Here is a 24,437-nt window from a genome sequence, read left to right on the forward strand (position 1 = left end):
ATCTTAAACAAAAATACTTTTTTGCGTATATACAATTACATTATTGAAAGAGTAGCATTCTTTTCTTTCAAAAATGGCTAAAACTAGCCTTTTGCATCTGCAGTGCATGTTGGCAGTGTCCCTCCCAGATCCCCTTTCCCAGGCTGGTGCACCCAGCTCCAGATGCTGCAGGTGTTAATGGCTAATGGTTCACACCTGCTCTCTCCTCAGAAAGAACTGCCCTTATCTGACCTGAGCCACTTTACTCCCTCCTTCCCCAACCCTTTCGGCAGCTGATGATTAATTGATAGACATAGGAAGGGGGAAGGAGAATGTATATATAGCACACCGCCCCTCTTGCCTCCAGGAAAAGCAAACTCTGAAACAATTCATGCACTGGTGCTTCCTGTGTGATCAGAGTGAAGCTAGACGTCTCTGCCCACTTTTGTCTTCTATACTATCATGCTTCCATCATGCCCTTAACGGGTTTCACATGAGAGACCTTTCTCATTGAACTCCTTCCACTAAAATCTGCATCTTAGGCTCTACTTCTAGGGAACCAGAAGTAACAAAACTCATATTACAATTTATTTTTTACAGAATACATATTCCTTATATTTTATTAAACACCTACTAAGTATTAGTTTATTTGTGCCTTAAACATTATACAATTTTTTCTAGAAATATCTCAACTGTGTGAAAATGATTGCCTCCATATTGTGGTTAGGAAAACTCAGGCTCTGTACAGTTGAAATAGTGTTTAGTGTTTACAAAGTAATGGTTAGCCTGTAATAAGTGGGAAATCCAAGAATCAACCCAGATTAACATGGCTCTATAACATCTGCTCTTTCCAAAATTTCTCACTATCCCTATATCATATTTTTTTATCTAGGAACTAAAGAATTAAAGATCTATTCAACTATACTCTTTTCAGTAAAATGTAAGTTGATGTGCATTTTATTTTCCAAACACTGATGTCATTTGTTTAAAATGAAGGTACCATTGAATGAGTCATATAATTTCCATAAGGGTTTATTAATGGACAGGCATGGATTCAATTAAAAAGGAAATAAACATCTGTATAATACCTTCATTTTCTTGAAAGGGAACATTTTATAGAAGTTGGAAAATAGCAAGGAGGGAAAAGATCATGTCAGCACAATGTTACTGGTCATATACAACGCAATCTTATGTTTCATAGAGATTTCAACACAGGAAATGGGTATATTAGGAACTGCCTAATTCATAGGTTTTCCTTACCCATGTACAGTGGTTTCTTTGAATGACTCTGAAGGAAAAGTTGTAAGCAGTGCTTTTATACCAGCTTCAATAATGCATATTTCAAAGCCCAAACTAGTCAGCCATGTAACTGTTTACACAGTCAACATTCAGTGGGAAAATAAGTGTCAACAGGTTCCACTTTCTCAGCCCGGAACAGCATGTGACCTTTCATTACAATCCTCATGAGTCTCTGATTAGGAAGGGCATATTTTATTTTTGTTTTTTTTTTCCATTCAATAAATTCAGGATTCTTAGTTTACTACCATCTGAAAAAGGATAACCCATCCCCACTCTGCCACTTAGCCACTTAAAAGAGTTACATAATCCCTATTACATTAGAAATAGTGTAGGGAGGGTCAATGTCTTTTCCATCTTTGTTTATGGCAAATGGCAAAGTGGTTTGCAGAGAGTAGAAAAGTAATAAAGTAGACTGTGGTTTCCTATAACATAAAACAAAATCCATTACGTAAAGTATTTGTTTTAATATTCTGATTTCTATAATATCTTGCTAATGGCCACCAATCTTTAGATCTCTAACAAAATCTATATCTGATTGTCTTAAGGAAACCTTTCAACTATCTTTTCTAAAAAGAGATGCAAAACTATTCAGTGCTTCCCTTGAAAACTATTGCATGTTTTCTACAATTTCCTTTTTATTCACTATTGTAGCTCTAGCAACACTATAATTTTCTTTTACTGCAGAAATCACATTTGTTAAATATTTGTCATGTATCATGTAGTGTGCCAATTTTCTTTTCTGAATTTTCTTTTCAATAATCAATATTATGATGAGGGTATTCTTTTACTCCCTATACTATAGAACAGGGTATTTGGCTTGGAAAACTTAGCACAGATCTTTTGTGATCTGTCATACTGGGTAAGCAATAAATCTAGACCTTGAATTTAGTTCCTATCCACCTCTAACTTGTATGCTCTTAACCACTCAAATACAGTAAATCTTCTAATGCTAGGATCACACTTGTCTCCCCATTAAAAATTATCAACTGCTCATGCCCTACTGAATCCCCCAAATAGAAACACAAGAATAGTACTCAACCCCCATTTCCTACATCAAAACAAATAACATGCTTTGCAGTTATCTCCAAAATTGCTGAGCTCCATCTTTATCCACTATTCATTCTGTCATTTCTTTATCCCAGCCTTTTACTATCTATTATCTAAAATGTTATAGTGGCCTTTCAGTTGGCCTCCCTTCTCTTATCTTGTTCCCCACTCCTACAGGGATATTTATTCCCACCTACTGCTGCCAGTGTATTCTTAAAATGCATGTCTGATCACATCAACCATTTGTCTAAATTCTTTGAGTGTTACTCATCATCTACAGAGCACTGTCTGTGCTACTGAGCGCAGCACAACAGAGCCCTTAGAGATGGCTGTTGCCTATCTCTTTGGCTTCCTGACCTTTTACCCCACATTAATTTGAGACATATTTACAAGGTAGAGTTGACTGGGCTTGGTGACCAAGTGGATGTAAGATCTGAGGAGTAGAGGAGGAAAAGAAAATTAACTTCAGTGCATACAAATGTAAGCATCTGAGGCATAGCAATGTGTAGATAAACACTGGAGTAGACTTTAGGAGATCTTCTTTCTTCAGTTATCTACTTAACATTTCAACAACTTCGTTTGTCATAACAACTCAAACTCAATATACCCAAAAGCAGATCCATGATCTCTTTTTGCCCCATTCCTGATCTTTGAGTGCACCATATTTATCCATCCATCTCTCCAGCTGTAGAGGCCAGTTATCCATGTCCACTCCCTTTGTTTCAACCCTGATCTTAACTATATCTTGTCACCACATCCTTTTCAATATTACCTTCTAAATATCTCTCAAATCAGTTCTCTTTGTCTTCCCTCTCATCTTCCTGATCCAAGCTATTATTTCATCTTTTCTAATCTGATTTCGCATGTATTGGCATGTATCTTGCATGTTTTATTCTCTCTGTAGTTCATTCTCCATACGAAGATGTCCTAATTATTTTGTCTGAAAATCTGATATCATCTCCTGATCCATTTATATGCAATGAGAGATTTTTCTGTTTTTCCTTCATAGCACCTGTCACAGTTGTAATTTTGATTTTTTGTATGCTTACTTGATTATTGACTTTCTTTCCCAAGCAACTTTTAGCTTCATAAGGCACTTGAAATCCATTTGTTTCTCCAGAAGTCAGTATAATGCCTAGTATAGAATAGCTATCACCATTTAATGAATAATTGAATAAATTAATTAATAGACATGCAGCAGTGGATCCATGGGGCTGGATGCATAGGATCTGGATGATTCCAAGGAAAAATGTGCATAGTGGAAAGGATGCAGCTTCAAGTAGAGGTATAAGGTAGTCAGCTCAAGAAAGAGAATGAAATCAAAAGTCAGAAGGAAGTAAGAAAACTAAAAGATCATTATATCATAGATACCAAAATAGGAGATAAACCTATTGATAAACTATGTAAAGAAAGCTCAGAGTAATCTAGAAGGAAATAGAAAACTATTGTCTCACACTGACCCATTTTACTTCTTTATTCTAATTTCCACCTAGTATTTTCTTCGCACAATCATCACATTTTGACCATTAAAATTTTCTTTAGTCTCTATCATAGACATGAAATGTTCTCAAGATATTACATCTTCATTCAAGCAACCTCTATAATTTTACCATTTCTGTAAAGGTATTTTTGGAGACTGCAAGGGAAAAAAGAACACTTCTAATCCCAGCTTCATTTAAATATGTAACTTATTTAACATTTTCACTGATTTTTCTAAGAAAATGATTTCTCAGAAATCATTGTGTGAATATTTCACATGAATATCTCACGTATTCACACAATACGCTTAGTTATCTGATTTTTTAAAGTTTGTATTTAAATTCCAGTTGGTTAACATACAGTGTAATATTAGTTTCAGGTGAACAATATAGTGACTCTACACTTCCACACAATATCCAGTGCTCATCACAGCAAATGCACTCCTTAAGCCACATCACCTTTTCAACCCATACCCCCTACCCACCTCCCTTCTCATAACCATCAGTTTATTCTCTATAGTTAAGAATCTTTTTCATGGTTTGCTTCTCTCTTTCTCTTTTTTCCCCCCTTTGCTCTTTTGTCTCTTAAATAGCACATATGAGTGAAACTATATGTTACCTGTCTTTCTCTGACTTATTTCCCTTAGTGTAATACTTTCTAGCTCCATCCATATCATTGCAGATGACAAGATTTCATTCTTTTTTATTGCTGAGTAATATTCTATAATTCCATAGAATTATTCTATAGAATATTCTATAATATTCTAATATTCTAATATTATAGAATATTATTCTATAGAATATTCTATTATTCTATTAATCTATATTCTATAATATTCTATTATTCTATAAAATATTATAGAATATTCTAATATTATAGAATATTATATTCTAATATTCTAATAATATAGAATAAATTCTATAGAATATTCTATAATATTCTATAACATATATTTTTTTCCATAATAATATTCCATATGTATATATATACATATATACATGTATATATATCTTCTTTATCCATTCATCAATTGATGGGCATGTGGGCTATTTCCATAATGGGACTATTGTAGATAATGCTGCTATAAACATCAGGGTGCATGTATCTCTTTGAATTACTACTTTTGTATTCTTTGGGTAAATACCTAGTAGTACAATTGCTGGATTGTAGGGTAGGTCTATTTTTAACTTTTTGAGGAAACTCCATACTGTTTTCCAGAATGGCTGCATCAGTTTGCATTCCTACCAACAGTGCAAGAGGGTTCCTCTTTCTCCACATCCTTGCCAACACCTGTTGTTTCTTATGTCATTAATTTTAGCTATTTTGACAAGTGAGAAATGATCTCATTGTAGTTTTGATTTTCTTTCCCTTATGATAAGTGATATTGAGCATCTTTTCATGTGTCTATTGGCCATCTATATGTCTTCTTTGGAAAAATGTCTATTCATGTCCTCTGCCCATTGTTTAATTAGATTATTCATTTTGGGGGAGTTGCATTTTATAGATTCTTTATATATATTGGATACTAACCTTTTTTTTAAAAGAGAGAGAAAGTGCACAAGTTGGGGAGAAGACAGAGGGGGAGTGAGAAATAATCATAAGCAGGCTCCACACTCAGCATGGAGCCTGACATGGGTTTCTGTCCCAGGACCCTGGGATCATGACCTAAGCCAAAATCAAGAGATGGACGCTCAACTGACTGAGACACCCAGGCTCCCCTGACTACTAACCCTTTATCAGATATATCATTTGCAAACATTCTCTTCCATTCTGTAGGTTGCCTTTTAGTTTTGTTGATTGTTTCCTTCACTGTGCAGAATTTTTTTATTTTTATGTAGTCCCAATATTTTATATTTGCTTTTGTTGCCCTTGCCTCAGGAGACATATCTAGAAAGAAGGTACTAAAGCTGATGTCAAAGAAGTGACCACCTTCTCTTCCAGGATTTTTATGGTTTCAGGTCTCACATTTAGGTCTTTAATCCATTTTGAGTTTATTTTTGTGTATGCTATAAGAAAGTGATCCAATTTCATTCTTCTGCATGTAGCTGTCCAGTTTTCCCAACACCATTTGTTGAAGAGACTGTTGTTTTCCCATTGGATATTCTTTCCTGCTTTGTCAAAGATTAATTGACCATATAGTGGTAGGTTCATTTCTGGGTTCTCTTTTCTCTTGCATTGATCTATGTACCTGTTTTTGTGCCAGTACCATACTGTCTTGATGACTACAGCTTTGTAATACTGCTTGAACTCTGGAATTGTGATGTTTCCAGCTTTGATTTCTTTTTCAGGATTGCTTTGGCTATTCGAGGTCTTTTGTGGTACCATACAATTTTAGGATTGTTTGTTCTAGCTCTGTGAAAAATGCTGGTGGCATTTTGATAGGGATTGCATTAAACGTATAGATTACTTTGGGTGGTGTAGACATTTTAACAATATTTGTTCTTCCAATATATGAGTATGGAATGTCTTTCCATTTTTTGTGTCATTTTCAATTTCTTTCATCAGTATTTTACAGTTTTCAGAATAGAGGTCTTTCATCTCCTTAGTTAGTTTATTCCTAGGCATCTTATTGCTTTTGGTGCAACTGTAAATGGTATTGATTCCTTAATTTTTCTTTCTGCTGCTTCATTATTGGTGTATAGAAATGCAACAGATTTCTGTACATTGATTTTTGTATCCTGCAATTTTACTGATTTCGTTTATCAGTTACAGAAGTTTTTTGGTGGAGTCTTTCAGGTTTTCTGTATATAGTATCATGTCATAGAAGGAACATATTTCAACATAATAAAAGCCATATATGAAAAATCTCACACCTAATATCACCCTAAATGGGGAAAAACTGAGAGCTTTTCCTCCATGGTCAGGAACAGGCCAGGGATGTCCACTCTTAGCACTTTTATTTAACATGGTACTGGAAGTTCTAGCCACAGAACTAAGACAACAAAAATAAATAAAAGGCATCCAAATTGACAAGGAAGAAGTCAAACTCTCACTATTTGCAGATGACATGATACTGTATACAGAATACCTGAAAAACCACCAAAAATCCATAAATTTATGTCCATCTACACATCAGTGTGATTTGCCTCAGAGTTTCTGGATATCTAGAACCAAACTTACTTAATTTTTTTTTCCAAGCACTTATCATAAACATGCACTTAATGAATGCCTCACTGTGGTGGTAGTGTTAAAAACTTCATTAGCATAAGCAATTAGAAAATTACACTTTCTCAGGAAACAATAAATCTCCTTATAAATGAGAAAGAAATGGTTAATTATTTTAGTTTTTAAAGAATTTTAAAATCTTTAATATAAGACTCATGAGGTAGAAACATTTTCATACATGCATGGAACACATTTAAAATAAATTTAGGGGCATCTGGGTAGCTCAGTCAGTTAAGCATCCAACTCTTGATCTTGGGTCAGGTCATGATCTTACAGTTCATGAGATTGAGCCCCACATCAGTCTCTGGGCTGACAGAGCAGAGCCTACTTAGGATTCTCTCTCTCCCTCTCTCTCTGCCCCTTCCCACCTCAAAATAAATAAACTTTAAAATTTTAATTTAATTTAATTTAAGCTAAATTAAATTAGTTATTTTAGTAGGAAAACATTGTATCTGTCATATGAAGCACTACATACTTAATAAAAATCCTTTTAACATTTTGTATATGAATTGTATATAAGTCTCAATGTTTTGTCTAATCTAAAACAAGAGCATTTGGGGGAAAATGTAAGGAAAGGATGTGTGTGTTTTTGTATAAAGTATTTATATATGTATATATATGCATATTCACAAATTATACATACACTTATATGCAGTATATACTATATATGAAATTCAGAGACATTCATAATATTGATTATTGAATTAAATCAAGTAATCTTCAGATTAATACAAGCTTTACTTAAAAATGGTTTATCTAAACAATATTTAAGTCCATAGCATTTGACCCACTGATTCACTGAAATCTTTATTTATTGTTTTACATGTTTATTTATTCTGAAAGAGAGGGAAAGGGAGAGAGTGAACACACAAGAGCAGGGGAGAGGCAGAGAGAGAGGGAGAGAAAATCCCAAGCAGGGTCCGCACTGTCAGCATGGAGCCCAAGGTGGGACTCAATCTCATGAACCATGAGATCAAGACCTGAGCCAAAATCAAGAGTCAGGCACTTAACTGACTGAGCCAACCAGTTGCCCCTCTACTGAAATCTTTAAAGGAATTATATTTCCAAGAATTTGTATTCTTTTAGTAACAGTTATACAAACTTTTAATTGTCATAAAACGCTGTTCCTTCCCAGGTCATAAAGCTAAGACTACATGTCTATGCAGTAGGTTTGTAGAAATGGTATGAGTGTATATAATAAGCAAGTAATCCTATAACTTTAGCATTGAAAGTATTAGGGTGGAGGCCCACTGGGAGGTGGGGACAGAGAAGAATGACGTTTCCCCAAGCTCTAGGCTCTATAGCAGAGTAAATTCAAGGCCTAAATGGAGAAAACTAGTAAATCAATTTTGCAATTAGTTGACCAGAGAGAGAAAGAGAACACCCAGAACAAGATTCAATTACACCAAATAGCATTTGAAACCTGGGATCACCCAACCAAACAATAAAATAAAAAGTTGTGAGTGTGGGAAAGTAAATCCAATCTTTTTCTAATTTCCTAGATGCATTTAACAAAAATTACCTAAGAAAACTGCTATGGAATTAGCCCTTCAAGCCTTATTAGGCCATGCAGATCAATTATGTCAGTTCTAAAACTGTATCATAATTTTTCCAGCGTGTACTTTCATTAAAATGAAACAAAAAGAGTAGCAAGTGAGCCTCTGGGTTGAAATTCTCCATTTATTTTGTACTCACTATGTAGAGAAATACTAATGCTTAGGAAATAGTCATGTCCCTTGGAGAGTTCAGACCTCATAAAATTCACATATAATTTCTGCTGACAGCAAATTAATATAGATTCAAATCTCATGAATATTGTATACTTTATAGGACTACTTTTTAAAAAGCATATCCATTTACTAAATGGCTTTTAAATAAGCTAGTGATCGTCATAATTATCTTTGTCTAAAATATGTTGTATTCTCTTATAGTTTTCTATAAACCCATTTGGAGTCTGCTTAAGACTAGAGTAGGAAATAGAAAATTAAGCCTTAAATGCCACTCTTGATATAATGATATGTATTCTGCTGATTACAATAATACCACAAATTCAAAGGCCCAAATAAATGACCATGCTATTTTCGTGTCAGCAAACTATGAGTCTGATAAGATTCCAATTTTAAAATCAGTGACCACCCATCCAACATACAATGTTAACTCTTTAGCATACTCAATAAAAGTTAAATCTGAGGCCTTCTCTAGGGAAAAGACAAATCCATAATGATGTAATTAAAGATCATTCAGAGCAATAATGCAGAAAAAATAGATACACTCATAGCAGAGCTGTCTCATCTTCCCAAACTCAAATTCACCAACCAACTTAGCTGGTGTGCCTATAGATCTTTCTTCCCTCCTGCTATAACTTTACAAATGGCTTCTGCCCCTCTCAAAGACAAACCCTTCCCTAGTGTTCTGGACCCGATCTTCCTTTTAAGGACTTCTTTTCATCAATCATTTCCTTTTTCTCCTACACCATCAATACCCCTCTCTCTACTGGATCATTCCTATTAACATAAAACATGGGTTAATATTATCCATCTAAAATTAAAACACAACAAAACAAACTACTTGGACTCCAAGCCTTACTCCAGTGACAGTGCAAAAATCAATAAACAGTTGTTTCTCCCTACCTTACACACTTTTTTTCTTTTTTCTACCTACTCCAATGAGACATTTACCCATTCCCATCACTGAAACAGCCCTTGCCAATGTAACCATGATATTTACCTAGCCCAAAACAATGTCAAACTATTTATCATTTGTTGTGGGTTGAATCATGCCCCCCAGCTGTCCAAAAAAGATATGTTTAACCCTTGGTACTTATGAATGTGACCTTATTTGGAAATAAGGTCTTTGTATGTATAATAAAATTAAGATTAGATCATATTCAATTGGGGAGGAGGATCCAATATGATCGGTGTTTTTATGAAAACAGAAGACAGAAACACAGGTTCAGAAGGAGAATTGTGTGATAATGGAGGCATAGATTAGAGTGATAGGTCTACAAACCAAAGAACACCAGTGATTTCCAGAAACACCAGAAGTTAAGGGAAAGGCATAGAAGAGATTCTCCCCTAGATCTTTGGAGAGAACTTGGTTCTGCCAACATCTTCATTTCAGACTTCTGTGAAATAAGACTTTCTGTGAGAAAATAAGTTTCTGTTGTGTTAAGCCCCCCCAGTTTGTAGTAACTTGTTAACAATAGCCAGGGGAAACTTAGGCATCATCTTATTTGACCTCTCAGCAGCATCTGACATGGTGAGCATTCTTTCCTTTAAAATTGCTTCTTCTCCCATGTTTGTAGCATTGCTCCCACTTGACTTTTCTTCTACTTTTCTCATACTTGCTACTTCTCAGTATTGTTTGCTGGCTCTTTCACACATTCCAGATCTCTAAATGTTGGGGTTTCATAAAGATCTATCATTGGACTTCACTTTTCTTTACCTATACTCTCTGCCTAGTAAATATCTGCAAGTCCATGACTTTCCATACCATTTAGGTATAGGTATCTTTCAGATTTATATTCTAGCCAAGACTTCTCTAAGTTCTAAATCCCTATACGTAAAAGACCAATCAACTTCTCCACTTGAGTACCTAAGAGGCATTACAAAATTAACACTGCCAGCACGGCACAATTTCATTATTGATTCTCGAAACCAGCATTCCTCAAGAGTTCTCCTGCCACAGTGAGTAGCAACATCATCTACCTCTTGTTCAAGCCAAAAACCTAGTAGTCATCTTGCTTTCCTTTCTTTAATATTCTACATCAAACACAATAATGAGTCCTTTCTGTTCTGCCACCAAAACACAGACAGGATTCAGTAACTTCTCTCTATCTCTAATAGTACCACCTTGTAAGAGTTTCACCTCTTGCTGGTTGATTACAAAAGCTCCCTATCTTACCTCCTTGCCTCTGTGCTAGGCCTCCTTCACACATTTTCCACCCCACACAGCAGCAGTGAGATCAATCTTTCTAAAGTGTAAACCAGATTAGGGTTACTTCTTTAAGTTGCCCATCAACTTTCTAGTTCAAAAATAGAAGAATATAAAAATTAAAATTAAAGAACAGAATCAAAATTCCTTAAAACCTATATGTTCTGGCTGTGACTTCCACTCTGACCTCATCTGTCTCTACAATCCCTTTCAATAAATATATTCCAGCCATTCTGGTCTTCTTACCATCTTTGAATATGTCATAATTGCTATTATCTCAGGAACTTTTAATATGCTGTACCTTTTTCTTGGGCTATCTCTCCCTCCCAAATCATTATCTGTTTGGGGTGTCTCTCCCTTCAAATTCTGTGGCTATCTTCTTCACTTCATTCAAGTCCAACAGATGTCACCTCCTCAAAGTGATTTTCCTATATACTGTAGCTAAAGCAACCAACTACTCTCTATTCAATATATTTTTATTCAATTTTATTCTTTTATGTTTTCCATAGTACCTATCCAGAGCTGAAATTAATTGTGCCACTTTTATTTTGCTTACTTATTTTCTATCTCCTTCTCTCAACTATAAACCCTTTAAGGTCATGGATTCTGCAGTACCTCAGTGTCCCAGGGACTAGAACAGTTCCAGGCATGAGCAGGTGCACAAGAAAATGTATTGAGTGACTGGCAAATGGATGGGAGGTAGGTAAGAAAATACATAAGTGTATCATTTAGGAGGCTATGATAGCAATTTACTTAAAATAGAATGGTAGTTTGAATCAAAGTAAATGATAGTTGAGAGGGTGAAAAGTGAAGTGACTTGATTTATATTTAGGAGAAATTAGTGGTTCGTTCAACATGAGTGAGAGAGAGAGTAGGGAATCCATAATGACTGACATGCTTCTATCTGGGTAAATGAGCGGTTAAGTCTGCACTCATTATTAAAGGAAATTGCAATAGGAGAGAAAGACTTAAAAAGATATTTTTGAGAGGAAGTATGCCACTTTGGTTAAAAATGTGGGTTTTGGGTCTCTAAAGCTATTTGTGTTTGTTGGTCTAATGTCTAACCATGGCCATTTTTTTTAACCTTATGGAATCAAATTTCCACCCTTACTATAGATGGAATTTTTCTTGTCAAATATATATATATATATTTGACAAGAAATAATACATATATATATACATACATTAAAATGTATATATATATATATATACACATTTTAATCTGTATGGATGTTTTTTTAATCCCTGTCTTGTTTGATCACTAATGATCATTTGTTCCTTCTTGTAAGTCCTTATGATAGATTCCTGTGCCATCACATTCTTTTGCCTTTATTCCCATCTTTTTAGCTGCTCTTTCTATTTAGAGTCAGGTAAATTTCAAACTTTTCTGTTGTAATTTACAAGGCCTATCAGAGTTTACTCTTTATCCATATTTCCAACTTCACCTCTTAAACTTCACTTGTCCAACTCCTCCAAGAATCTCCCTAATTTCAAGTCCAGGTTAATTCTATTCAATTGGCTGACCAAAATATGATCTTTTCTCTCTCTAAATATAGTGAGGATTTTGTCCGCATGTAAAATTTTCAAGGGCCCTGACAGTGAGAAAAATTCCAACTACTTTTTGAGAAAACTTTAGTAAAATAGACCTCCTCATACACATATTTTTCTGTTGCTATAAATTTTTCATCACACTACTTCTGAGGATTTTTCTGTAAGTCACATTTGCCTTTTTTCATCCTTGACTTGGAACATTTTAAGACCTACAGAAGACTGATATTACTAGTATTATATTAACAAAAGGTGAAAGCAAATATGTATTCCAAAAATATTAACACTTCTACATATATTATCTAGCATACATTTTAATATAGTAATAATATATTATCCATGGTGATTAAAAATTATGCTTCTCCATCATGTGGTTTGTATCACATCTCCAAATGTAGGACTACAAGGCAGACTACAAGACTATCTTCTGAAGGCAGTATGAAATCAGGTAGGCATAGGGCAAAACTTGGGGGACAGTAGATGATGTGACTTGGTAGAGCACACCAGGAGGCTGAGCTAGAGCAGGAATTTTCAGCATAAGACCAGCACAAAGAGTCGTGCATTTTCTCTACAATAGATGTATGGGATTCTATTTTTTATTCACCATTTGGGTACTTCCACAGTTTTAAGTGGGAATAAGTTTTTCTTCTATATAAATTGTATAATATATAAAACAAAGAGCCTTATTATATCCCTCATGAATTACTGCTCAGGGAAGATATTAAAATGTATATTATTGACACCAACTGTGCCTTTAATGTATACATTTTTAGGATGTAGGTACTCACGCTCACTTTTCCATTGTGATTGTCTTCTTCTCTCACTGCCAGAGCCTTCAGAAAATTATCTTGCAGGTCTTTGCCAGCACTTGTTAATGTCCTGCAAAATGAAGGTCTTCAGTTATAATATATTAGAAAACAAATATATGAAAGGCACTCAGGGACCAACAACCGCACTTCTTTATTCCAAGTGACAATTCCTTATAACACAAAAACTATACACACAATCATTATAAATCATACACAATTATTATAATTTACTACATTCCTCAATATAATTTTATACAGTTATAGAATCTTTACAAATAATTGGAGTCAAGTGTGTAAATAATATATATGTCTATATCAATACTCAAGCCAGAAACAGTTAATTTCATTTACATGCCCATTTTATTCTTTTTATCATACAATGCAAATTCAATGTATTTATACCTCTCACTACCCACAATAATTTTAGATTGCCTACAATTTACATATAATTTATTTACTTAATATAAGAAAATTAGAACACTAGAAACCTAATCCAATTCCCTTACTGGGATAAAGCATTAATCTTAGCTCTGTGAGGATATAAACACAGCAAAAAAAAAAAAAAAAAAAAAAAAAGGAAACTAAGTTGAGTTATCTTTGTCAGATAAAAAGAAACAGGGGTGCCTCTGGCTCAGTTAGTGGAACATATGTCTCTTGATCTCAGGATTGTGAATTCAATCCCCACATTGGGTGTAAAGATGACTTAAAAAAAATAAAATCTTTAAAAAAAAGAATTCAAGAGAAATAATAAAATGAGTAAGCTGGGGATGTAATATACAACACGGTGTAACTATATTAACTATAATTAATAATACTGTATTGTATATTTGGAAGTTGATAAGAGTAGATCTTAGAAGTTTTCACCACACAAAAAAATAATTTATAACTATGTGTGGCAATGGATGTTAACTAGACTTACTGAGGTGATCATTTATATACACATATATACATATATTGAATCATTATGTTGTACATCTGAAACTAATATTATATGTCAATTTTGTCTTGATAAAATAAATTTTAAGAATTCAGGAAAGAAATGGCTATTCATGGAACAATTTTTTTTTTAAATATTGATGATATCGGGGCACCTGGGTGGCTCAGTCGGTTAAGCATCTGACCCTCGATTTCGGCTCAGGTCAAGATCTCATGGTCATGAGATCAAGCCCTGTGTCAGGCTCCATGCTGAGTGGAGCCTGCTTAAGATTCTCTCTCTCCCTCTCCCCCTTCCCTCTTCACTTGTGCCTCAAGCTTAACCAATGCCATTTCACCTCATGAGATTGTATGCCATAAACAGAGAGACACAAGAATTAAAATCAGTTGGGGTTATAGTGTCTGTTTTTAATTCCTACCACATAGCTACTACATTCCTACTACATTCAGCCTTTTCTTCCTATCCATGATAATAGGTATCGGTACTCCTCCAATAAATTCATTTTGTTGTTTAGTTCATTAGAATTAGTTTCTATTGGGGTGCCTGAGTGACTCAGTCGGTTAAGCGTCTGCCTCTTATTTTCGTCTCAGGTCATAATCTCATGGTTGTGAATTCAAGCCCTGCATCAGGCTCTGTGCTGACAGCATGGAGCCTGCTTCGCATTCTCTCTCTCCTTCTCTCTCTGCCCCTCCTCTGCTCACTCTGTCTCTCTTTCAAAAATAAATACATAGGGGCGCCTGGGTGGCGCAGTCGGTTAAGCGTCCGACTTCAGCCAGGTCACGATCTCGCGGTCCGTGAGTTCGAGCCCCGCGTCAGGCTCTGGGCTGATGGCTCGGAGCCTGGAGCCTGTTTCCGATTCTGTGTCTCCCTCTCTCTCTGCCCCTCCCCCGTTCATGCTCTGTCTCTCTCTGTCCCAAAAATAAATAAAAAACATTAAAAAAAAAAAATTTAAAAAAAAAAATAAAAAAAAAAACAAAAATAAATACATAAAGTTAAAAAAAATAAGAATCATTGATATATATCATTGATCAATTATATAAATGATGTAAGGTTTTGGTTGTGAGCAACCAAAACCAACTATCTTAATTAGACAGCCATTGTATTCCAATTAAGATAAGCTATTCAGTTAAGATACTCTAGAGTCTTAAAGGTTTCCACATAGTAAGTCTCCCCACACCTCCCACCCCAAACACACCTCGTTTTGTTGTAAATCTTTGGATTATTACAGATAAGTTATAGTCAAATTTGATTACCAACCTCAATCCCACAACAACCAAGGTAACATATCATTATCCATTTTGCATGCTTCCTTTAAATTTATCTTCTATAGTTTATGTATACACTTGTATAATCATAAAAACATACACAATATCATTTGGTGAGTTGTTCAATTTATTATATATTTTGCACTTATTGTTTTATTCCTATTGTTGTTATTGTTCCTGGGAACAGATGCTTATGAGAGTGCCGAGGAAGATCAAAATTATTCCCAGGTATATCAGACATGAAAAGCTGGGAGAATAGTTTTTAGGTACTATCTGTTAATGAGAAAAGAACTCCTGATATTCTGCCAGGCCTGGCTCTCTTGTTAATGACTGAGGTTTTTAACAGACATCTAGGCCAGACAAGAAAAAGAAACAGTAAGAAGTAGAATTCTTGCTGTCCCTGGGCACTCACTATAACAAACACTGACCTCCCTTTTCCATAAAAATTAAGCCCTAGCTTTTAGCTGGGCATGAAGCTTCCTGGAATAAAGACTGCATTTCCTAGCTCCTCTTGAAGCTAGGTAGGTCTGTATGGCTAACTTTTGCATAATGGATTCCAAATGAAAATTATATAAAACTTCTTACAGGAGAGAAGGTACACTTTCTCCTGTAGCTGGAGAGCAATATAATGACTGTTGCTTGCTCCAGCTGCTATCTTGACTTAAATTGGAGGCCACCATTATGGAGAAACAAGAGAAAGAAGCAGCGACCCTGACACCCAGGAGCATCAGTCAGCCTAGATGGATAATATCTCCACTGCTGAAATATGAGACTGAATTTACATTTTGTTTCAGATACTGTTTGGGGGGGTTTTCTATTATTTTTCACTAAACCTAATCCAAAATAATATATTCACCATATGAAATTTGCTCACCCTTCTGAAGAAAGATGCTGTGGAATTGGCCTGGTGATCAAACTGGACTTTAACCTTATTTGCAACAGTCTAAAGATTTCCCAGGGGACTGTATTATTATGTAATTAAATTATTTTTTAAATAGAAAGTTAAGTCTTTTAAATGGAAGCATGAGGTAATGACAATTAAGCTGATATATAAGATGGGACATCAGTCTTTAATTTTTTTTTTTTCAACGTTTTTTATTTATTTTTGGGACAGAGAGAGACAGAGCATGAACGGGGGAGGGGCAGAGAGAGAGGGAGACACAGAATCGGAAACAGGCTCCAGGCTCCGAGCCATCAGCCCAGAGCCCGACGCGGGGCTCGAACTCACGGACCGTGAGATCGTGACCTGGCTGAAGTCGGACGCTTAACCGACTGCGCCACCCAGGCGCCCCGGGACATCAGTCTTTAATTCCCACTCACCAACTGATTAGTCCAAGTCACCACATTTTTCTGAACCTAGGTTTCATAATGGACTAAATAATCTCTAAGCCTCTAAGCACCTGTAAAACTTGTGATTTAAAATGATCATACTTGGGGCACCTGGGTGGCTCAGTTGTTTGAGTGTTCGACTTTGGCTTAGGTCAGGATCTCACGGGGAATCAGGAGTTTAAACCCTGCATCAGGCTCTCTGCTGTCAGCGCAGAGCCCGCTTCAGATCCTCTGTCTCCCTCTCTCTGCCCCTCCCCTGATTGCACTCTTTGTCTTTCTCTCTCCAAAATAAACATTTAAAATAAATAAATAAGATGATCATACTCTATCATCAATTAGCATATATCATTAATTTGCAATTAGTCTAAAAGTGACTATTATACTGACATTATATTAAGATCATGCTGCTCCTCTTTTTTTTTTTATTTTTAAGTCTTACATACATAGACTCATATCATTTCCTATAACCTCTATGAGAAATATAAAAGTATTTTTGTTACATAAACTGGGAGCAGAAAGGAAAGGATCTAAAGCTCCTAAGCTATATGCACCAGAGTAAAAACGTTATATAAATAATTGATTATTATACCATACTACATCTGAGAACCGGAAACTTCTCAGCAAGGGGAATTATTGAGCAAGAAAGTTAATGCAGTGTGTGGTAAGGAATCCTTACATCTTTAACATGCATTACTCTTACTTAACTAGATTTATTTAACAGTCAGTGACCTGAGACAACTTGCTTAAGTAAATATTACAAAAGGAGTCACTTCCTCAAGAAGTGAAGTAGGTCTGTTACAAAATATTAGGGTTATAAGTTTTATAAAGGCAAATACTCCATCTTTGTCATTTACACTCCACTATACTTTGAAAATGGATTAAAAGATCTATAGATGATTTAATTTTTTACCAGCCATGTTTAATCATTAGCTAATGAATTTTATATAATCACACAAGAATGAATCTAAATATATTCTTAATCCTCAACAATTAGGCTACTGTTTTTATGGTTTAGTTATATTGTTTGTGTTATCACACATATTCATATTACTAGATTAACACTCAGAGTAAATTTTAAAAAGAGGAAAAAAATAGAAAACTGTTAAAATAGAAATATTTCCATAAGTTACTTTCTTGAGTTCGCTTATTTTAAAGATTATAAATTCTTTCAGTAAATATTCATGAGCTATTAATCATCTTAAAATTTTAAATGTAAAATTGAAAGTTTTCTAATAAGCAAAGTTTGAAGGATCACTGGAATGTGTTCTAATGAGCAGTTTCTGAATAAGCACTGAATCAAATTTGAGATTAAATCGGTCTTAATAGAAATACTTTTTTTATCTATTGGGAGTCTTTGTACTAGTCTCTATGCTAGGTATTTTGCAAATACTTTCAATTACCTTCAAATCAGGCCCTAAGGGAGGACATGTGTATTTCTACTTTAGCGATAAACTTGATTGTAATCAGGTGGCATCAGTTTATAACTTGAATATCACTAACTCCAAAATTTTATTCTACTATACTGAAGCCTCACAATATATCAAAACATCATATTGATATCATAATATTTTGACAGAAAACAATGAGAATTCACTGGTGAGATGAAACCTAAAGTAACAGAAATGGGGATTGACCTTCATCAGAAGGTGCCCCTAGGAATTATCAGGGGCTGGTGGTCTTGAAACCTCTGTGGAAAGCTAATTAGGCATAATCATCATTCCAATCTAGCCTAGAATTCTGATCAACCACTTGTTCAGAGGTAGCTTTGATTTTTTTTTTTAAATCAGTAAAATCTAGCATAGCCCTATATTCAATAATTCTAGAATTTACTAGAATTAAGTAATTCAGCTCATCTGCACTTGTTTGAATATGTGATTCAACTTCTCTATGCATCAGTTGCTTTGCAATGATGTTTTTGTATACTTATTTTGGAAAAATTTAGTGGAGAGTAAAGTCATCTCACCAGTCAAATATTATCTTTGTAGGAAATTAGTACACATCTATGAAAATCAGTTTTCAGAAATACCTTTATTTCCATGGATAAGTTTACCGACAAAGCTATTCATATTTGTAGGGTCTCAAACAATACAAATTTTAGTTTTAGAGGCCAAGATGGAAAATTGTTTGCAACTTTGATTAAAAATATGATTTGATTTATCAGTGTGTATATTTTTAGACAATTTATTTGAGTATTAAATATGGGAGCTATATTTCTTTTTATTTTTTTTAAATATTTATTTAATTTTGAGACAAAGAGACAGAGAGAGTGCAACAGGGGAGGGGCAGAGAGAAAGGGAGACACAGAATCCAAAGCAGACTCCAGGCTCTCAGCTGTGAGCACAGAGCCTGACACAGGGTTTGAACCCATGAACCATGAGATCATGACCTGAGCTGAAGTCAGATGCTTAACTGACTGAGCCACCCAGGCACCCTTGGGAACTATATTTCTATTGCACTTTTATGTAGATCACCTGTTGCTTTGTCTTGTACATTTTCTCTAGGACAATACTTTTTTTTTTTTTTTTTTTGCTTTGCTTTTACATAAATTAGGAGGAAAGAAAATCCTACTTTTCCTCAAATCATGTTTTATAAATGTTTCTAACATTGATAAACATCTTCGCATTCCTCCTCTCAATGTATTATTTTATACTTTGCTATGTATAATCAAGCTGGGCTGCTATAACAAAATACCATCGATTGGGGGTCTTAAACAATAGAAATTTATTTTCTCACAGATCTGGAGGCTAAAAGTCCAAGGAGAGGGTACCAGCATGGTCTCCTTCTGGTAACTGCTCTCTTAAGCAACTCACTGTGTTTGTACTAGTATCTCATTGTGCTTTTATTTATGTATTTATTTGTTTATTTTGAGAGAGAGAGAGAGAGAGAGAGAGAGCGAGAGCGCGCAAGTGGGGGAGGGGTAGAGAGAGAGGGAAAGAGAAAATCCCAAGCTCCATCTCACAAACTATGAGATCATGACCTGAGCCAAAATCAAGAGTTGGACACTTAACCAACTGAGCCACCCAGGTGCCTCTCTCACTGTGCTTTTAATCTGCATTAATCTGATTACTTTTGTTTTGTTATATATATACTTTTTTTCTAAATTGTGTATCCTCCAAAAGCTGCATGGATACCAACATTTGTAGAGAAGGACTAAAAGCAACTAATGAACAATTTCAAGTCATTTCCTTTGAGCATTAATTTAACAAAAGAATCTACCTTTGATATCTAAGGGATTATTTTTTAAAGATCTAAAAGGGAAAAATAGTTGAGCTAAATCCAATGTGTGGTTTTGAGTCTCTTGTATTTTCTTGTAAACTATTCTTAGTGGCTTTCTTTCTTTCTTTCTTTCTTTCTTTCTTTCTTTCTTTCTTTCTTTCTTTCTTTCTTTCTTTCTTCCTTTATTTTTTTTAATTTAATTGAGACAAGCTTCCTTAGGAGTCAGGTGTATCAGGATTACATTTAGAGAGATTTATAGTTTAGGAATTTTTATACTACATACTGTGATCTCCATGGAATTTCCAGGAGGTCATCAATATATATTCTAATAACTTTCAGAGAAGAAAAAAAAAAGACAACTTGAGAAATGAGATTCATTCATTGGTAAGAAGGAGTGAGAATCAAATTTCCATTAAGATAAATGGTACCACTTGTCCCCTGCCCCTTTTCTATATGAAAGAGTTTATAAATTACCAAATGTAAAGCTATCAGAATCTCCGGGAAGAAGTTTCAACTATTAGAAGCACACAGAAGAAAAATAAGAAGGGCTAACATGCACACTAGACAGCTGTTTCTTTTCATCTGCTATTTTGAGGAAAAACTAAGTGGGAGTCCTGAAAACTGTGCTATCTTACATCAGTCAAACTCTACTCCCCTGGATAGAAACTGGTGCTCTTCTTTGAAGGGAAAAAAATGGCCTGGCTTCTGTCTGAGAAAGTATCCCTGAACTCCTCTTCTTTTGGTATATCTGGCAAGTTTCTCTAGTTAATTCCTAAACATGGTAGGTTAAGATGTTCTCACACTTTAAGAGGGATTAAAAAAACGGTTGCTTAGACAGTACATCAATGTTATTAGTCTCTAAATGTGATTTTATTCTGAAAACACATTCAAATATAACTTTATTTTTACTCTCTTCTGGGAGGTATCTAAACCTTTTATCTGACTTGAAATATACTTCCAGATCTTCTGGCTATACAGTGAAAGCCAATAAGAAAGCAAATAAAGTAATCTCTTATTTGATATCCCTGCGTCCAGACTCCTCTTTACCTGTGGGAATCCTGCCTCATCATTCCATAGAACACTGAGAAAGTAGGCTTTAGAAAGATGAAGGCCTTCAGGCTCAGCATCTTTAGACTCTACATGCCTAATCTCAATGTGTGTGTCTCTAGTTAATAACATTTCTAAGATATTATATAAAGAGGTGTAGAATTTGATACAATGGAAGAGGGCTGTCATAAATGAGGGTGGTGGGCTCCCATCAGAAAAGCATACAGATAAGGGGAAGGACTGTAGGGAAGAAGAGATGTATCGATGTGAGACTTTGGGAAGAAAGATACCTGAAGAAGACTGTTAGGAAGGCTTTCTGCGTTATGCCCTCTGTATAAACTCCTGTGTTTCCTCTCTAATAAAACTGGCAAATGCTTTTAACTAAAAGGTTAAGTCTGACCTCTAGGGATAAAGAGAGTTTAGAAATGAGACAATATTAGAATGAGAGACAGAAACAGAGACAGAAGGGGAAAGGGGGGTGGATGGAAGTATCCCAGACTATGGTGCCATCTAAGGAAGGTTCAGCAAAGCCATACCCATATCTTGAACCAAAGTCAGCCAATACAGATTCATGGGTCCACCTTACTATCCTGGTCACACTCAGTCATTGGGAGAAAGCAGCCCAGGGTGGGGAGGTGTGGTTTTGGTGCAAATGCACAACAGGTTTCAAAGAGCAGCATCTGAAGGGTTACACTTTCTATATAAGATGTATTCTTATCACAACCACAATCTCTCATCCAAACCCAAACTCTCCAGGTTCAAAAACACCAACATAATAACTTCATTTGTTTTATCAGAAATATAGTCTCAAAATAAAATTGCCAATATTATCATCAACATTATGCCTACTGAAAACACTTTAAGACTTTTTGCAGATCTTTTTCTCCTTAAGGTATATACTTCTAGGGATAAATGGCCAGATTACTGTGCTTTAAATACACTTCACTTAGAGAAGTTTCTTACTTTATGCTATGATACCAGCTAGATACACAATTAGGTTCATTTGTTAGTTTTGTTTTAATTTGAAAGATATTTCCAATTCAGCCTTATAGTTACATAAAAAAAAGTTCATAGAATTCTAAAACCAAATCTATAATTTAGAGTTTTAGAAGTCTAGTTTCCATCTCCCCCAGTTCCATCTACCGTATTCCATTCTCTCCCTTCAATATAGAGCATCATTTTATTTTAATTCCAGTTAACATGCAGTGTTATATTAACTTCAAGTGTATAACATAGTGATTCAACACTTCCATGCATCACCTGGTGCTCACCACATGTGCCCTCTTTAATCCCCATCACCCATCTCCTTACTAACCTCCCCTCTGATGACCATCAGCTTGTTCTCTATAGTTATAAGATTCTGTTTCTTGATTCTCTCTCTCTCTCTCTCTCTCTCTCTCTCTCTCTCTCTCTCTCTCTCTCCCCTTTGTAGAGCATCATTCTTTAATTTTTTTTTTTTGAGAAAAAGAGAGAAAGTGGGGGAAGAGCAGAGGGAGGGAGACAGAGAATCTTAAGTAGGCTCTGTGCCCAGCGCAGAGCCAGATGGGGGGCTCAATCCCACTACCGTGAGATCATCACCTTAGCTGAAGTCAAAAGTCGGATGCTTGGGGCGCCTGGGTGGCTCAGTCAGTTGAGCATCTGACTTCGGCTCAGGTCATGATCTCACAGCTTGTGAGTTCAAGCCCCGCGTCAGGCTCCGTGCTGACTGCTCAGAGCCTGGATCCTCCTTCGGATTCTGTGTCTCCCTCTCTCTCTGCCCCAACCCACTTGCATTCTGTCTCTGTCTCTCTCAAAAATAAATAAACATTAAAAAAAAAAAAAAGTCGGATGCTTAACCAACTGAGCCACCCAGGTGCCCCTAGAGCATCATTTTTAAAAATATCCTCAAATTGCTTTTTTAACTGTTATTATTTTTAACATAAGCATATCTATTTGTCATCCAGCTAGTTATGTATTTAATTATATAAATAATAGTCTCCTACACATTTTCCCCAACATTGCTGTTTCACTTAGCATTATATTCAGGGAACTATACCATAGGAGTAAGAGACATTTATAACTATTTTTTTAGTTGCATAGTGCTCCACTGTAGGAATATATAACAGTTTAGTCACTTAGCTACTGATGGTCATTGGTTTGCTTCCTGTTATTTGCTATGATAAATATTGCTTCAGTGTTTAGCTTTGTGCATAGGTCATTTCACATTTTTGTCGCTATATTTTTGGGACAAATTCCTAGAAACAGGATTACTGGTCAAAGACTACATGAATATTTTATTTAGTTAAACACTCCCAAATTACCCTTCAATGGGGTTGGGGCACTTTGCAGTCCTCCCTACAATTTACAGGAAAGCTACTTTCTGCACAGCCTTATTAACAAAGTAGTCTGTAAAACTTCTAGATTTTTGCTGATCTAATACATGAGAAGCTATCTCAGCATAACTGTGTATTTATCTTATCACAGACAAAAGTGAACATATTTTCACACATTTAGAGACCATTTGCACTTCTTCTTTAAGCTGTATGTTTATACCTCATTTTTTTCTATAGTATTATAGGCCTCTGCTCTATTTTCTTCTTTCAACATGAAGAATTTTAGCTCTTCTCTGTGATATAAGTTGCAAATATTATCACCAGCTTTTCGTTTGTCATTCTACTTAACTTGTGCTGCATTTTACCATGAAAATGTTTTATTTTATATTATTAATATGATCTGTAAATGGTATAAAGCATTCCCTTATTATAGATTTTGAATCACTTACCAATTTTCCATCATGTTTTCTTCTAGATCTTGAAATTTTTCTTTTTGTATTAATTTGGTATAACATTTATGTCTCTAATTCCTTGGCAATTACCCTGATGCACTGTGTGATAAATTAATCCTATTTTAACTTTTCCATTTGGGTATTCAATTATCCCAACACCAATTATTTAAAATTCTATCTTTATTTTTACCACTTACTTTGAGATGATGTCTTCTCATATACATTTGAGTCTATTTCTGTGTTTTCGATTTTGTTTCATTGCTTTGTCTGTTTGTGTATCAGTACCGCATTAGCTTGATAACAGAAGTTACATGTTTTAATATCTGGTAAAGGTAACCCTTCTCATTGTTGTTCTTTCAGGGTGTTTTGTTTTGTTCTGTTGTGGATATTCTTGCTTATTTGCTTTTTCCAAATGGATTCAATAATTAAATTATCTAGGTCATGAAAAAACAACAACAACAACAAAAAAAACCCTCAAACACTGATGACCATTTTTCAGGGTTATTTTAAATTTCTAAATGTCATAGTTTGTGATTTTAAAGATGGCTGCCTTGACTAGAATGCTATGAAAGACTGGAATGAAACTGGAGTTGCAGCTTCTCTGTGTCATGGTAATCCATGTG

The 24,437-nt window shown here is 35.1% G+C and overlaps 1 protein-coding gene across 4 annotated transcripts in view; it reads right to left on the reverse strand.

Moving 5' to 3' along the window:
• The window catches only part of CFAP299 (cilia and flagella associated protein 299), a 585,593-nt gene that overhangs the window by 348,714 nt on the left and 212,442 nt on the right, over window positions 1-24,437 (reverse strand). For 3 of the 4 annotated variants that reach the window (XR_009259483.1, XM_058722134.1, XM_058722136.1), the window contains exon 3: window positions 13,239-13,329. Coding sequence is in view for 3 of the 4 variants with exons in the window: in XM_058722134.1 (XP_058578117.1) it covers window positions 13,239-13,329 (91 nt within the window). In the remaining variant the exon portion in view is untranslated. The remainder of the gene's footprint in view (window positions 1-13,238; window positions 13,330-24,437) is intronic. The other variant, XM_058722135.1, reaches the window with a different exon arrangement.

Source organism: Neofelis nebulosa, chromosome 3 (genome assembly GCF_028018385.1).
Source record: "Neofelis nebulosa isolate mNeoNeb1 chromosome 3, mNeoNeb1.pri, whole genome shotgun sequence".
Taxonomy (NCBI): domain Eukaryota; kingdom Metazoa; phylum Chordata; class Mammalia; order Carnivora; family Felidae; genus Neofelis; species Neofelis nebulosa.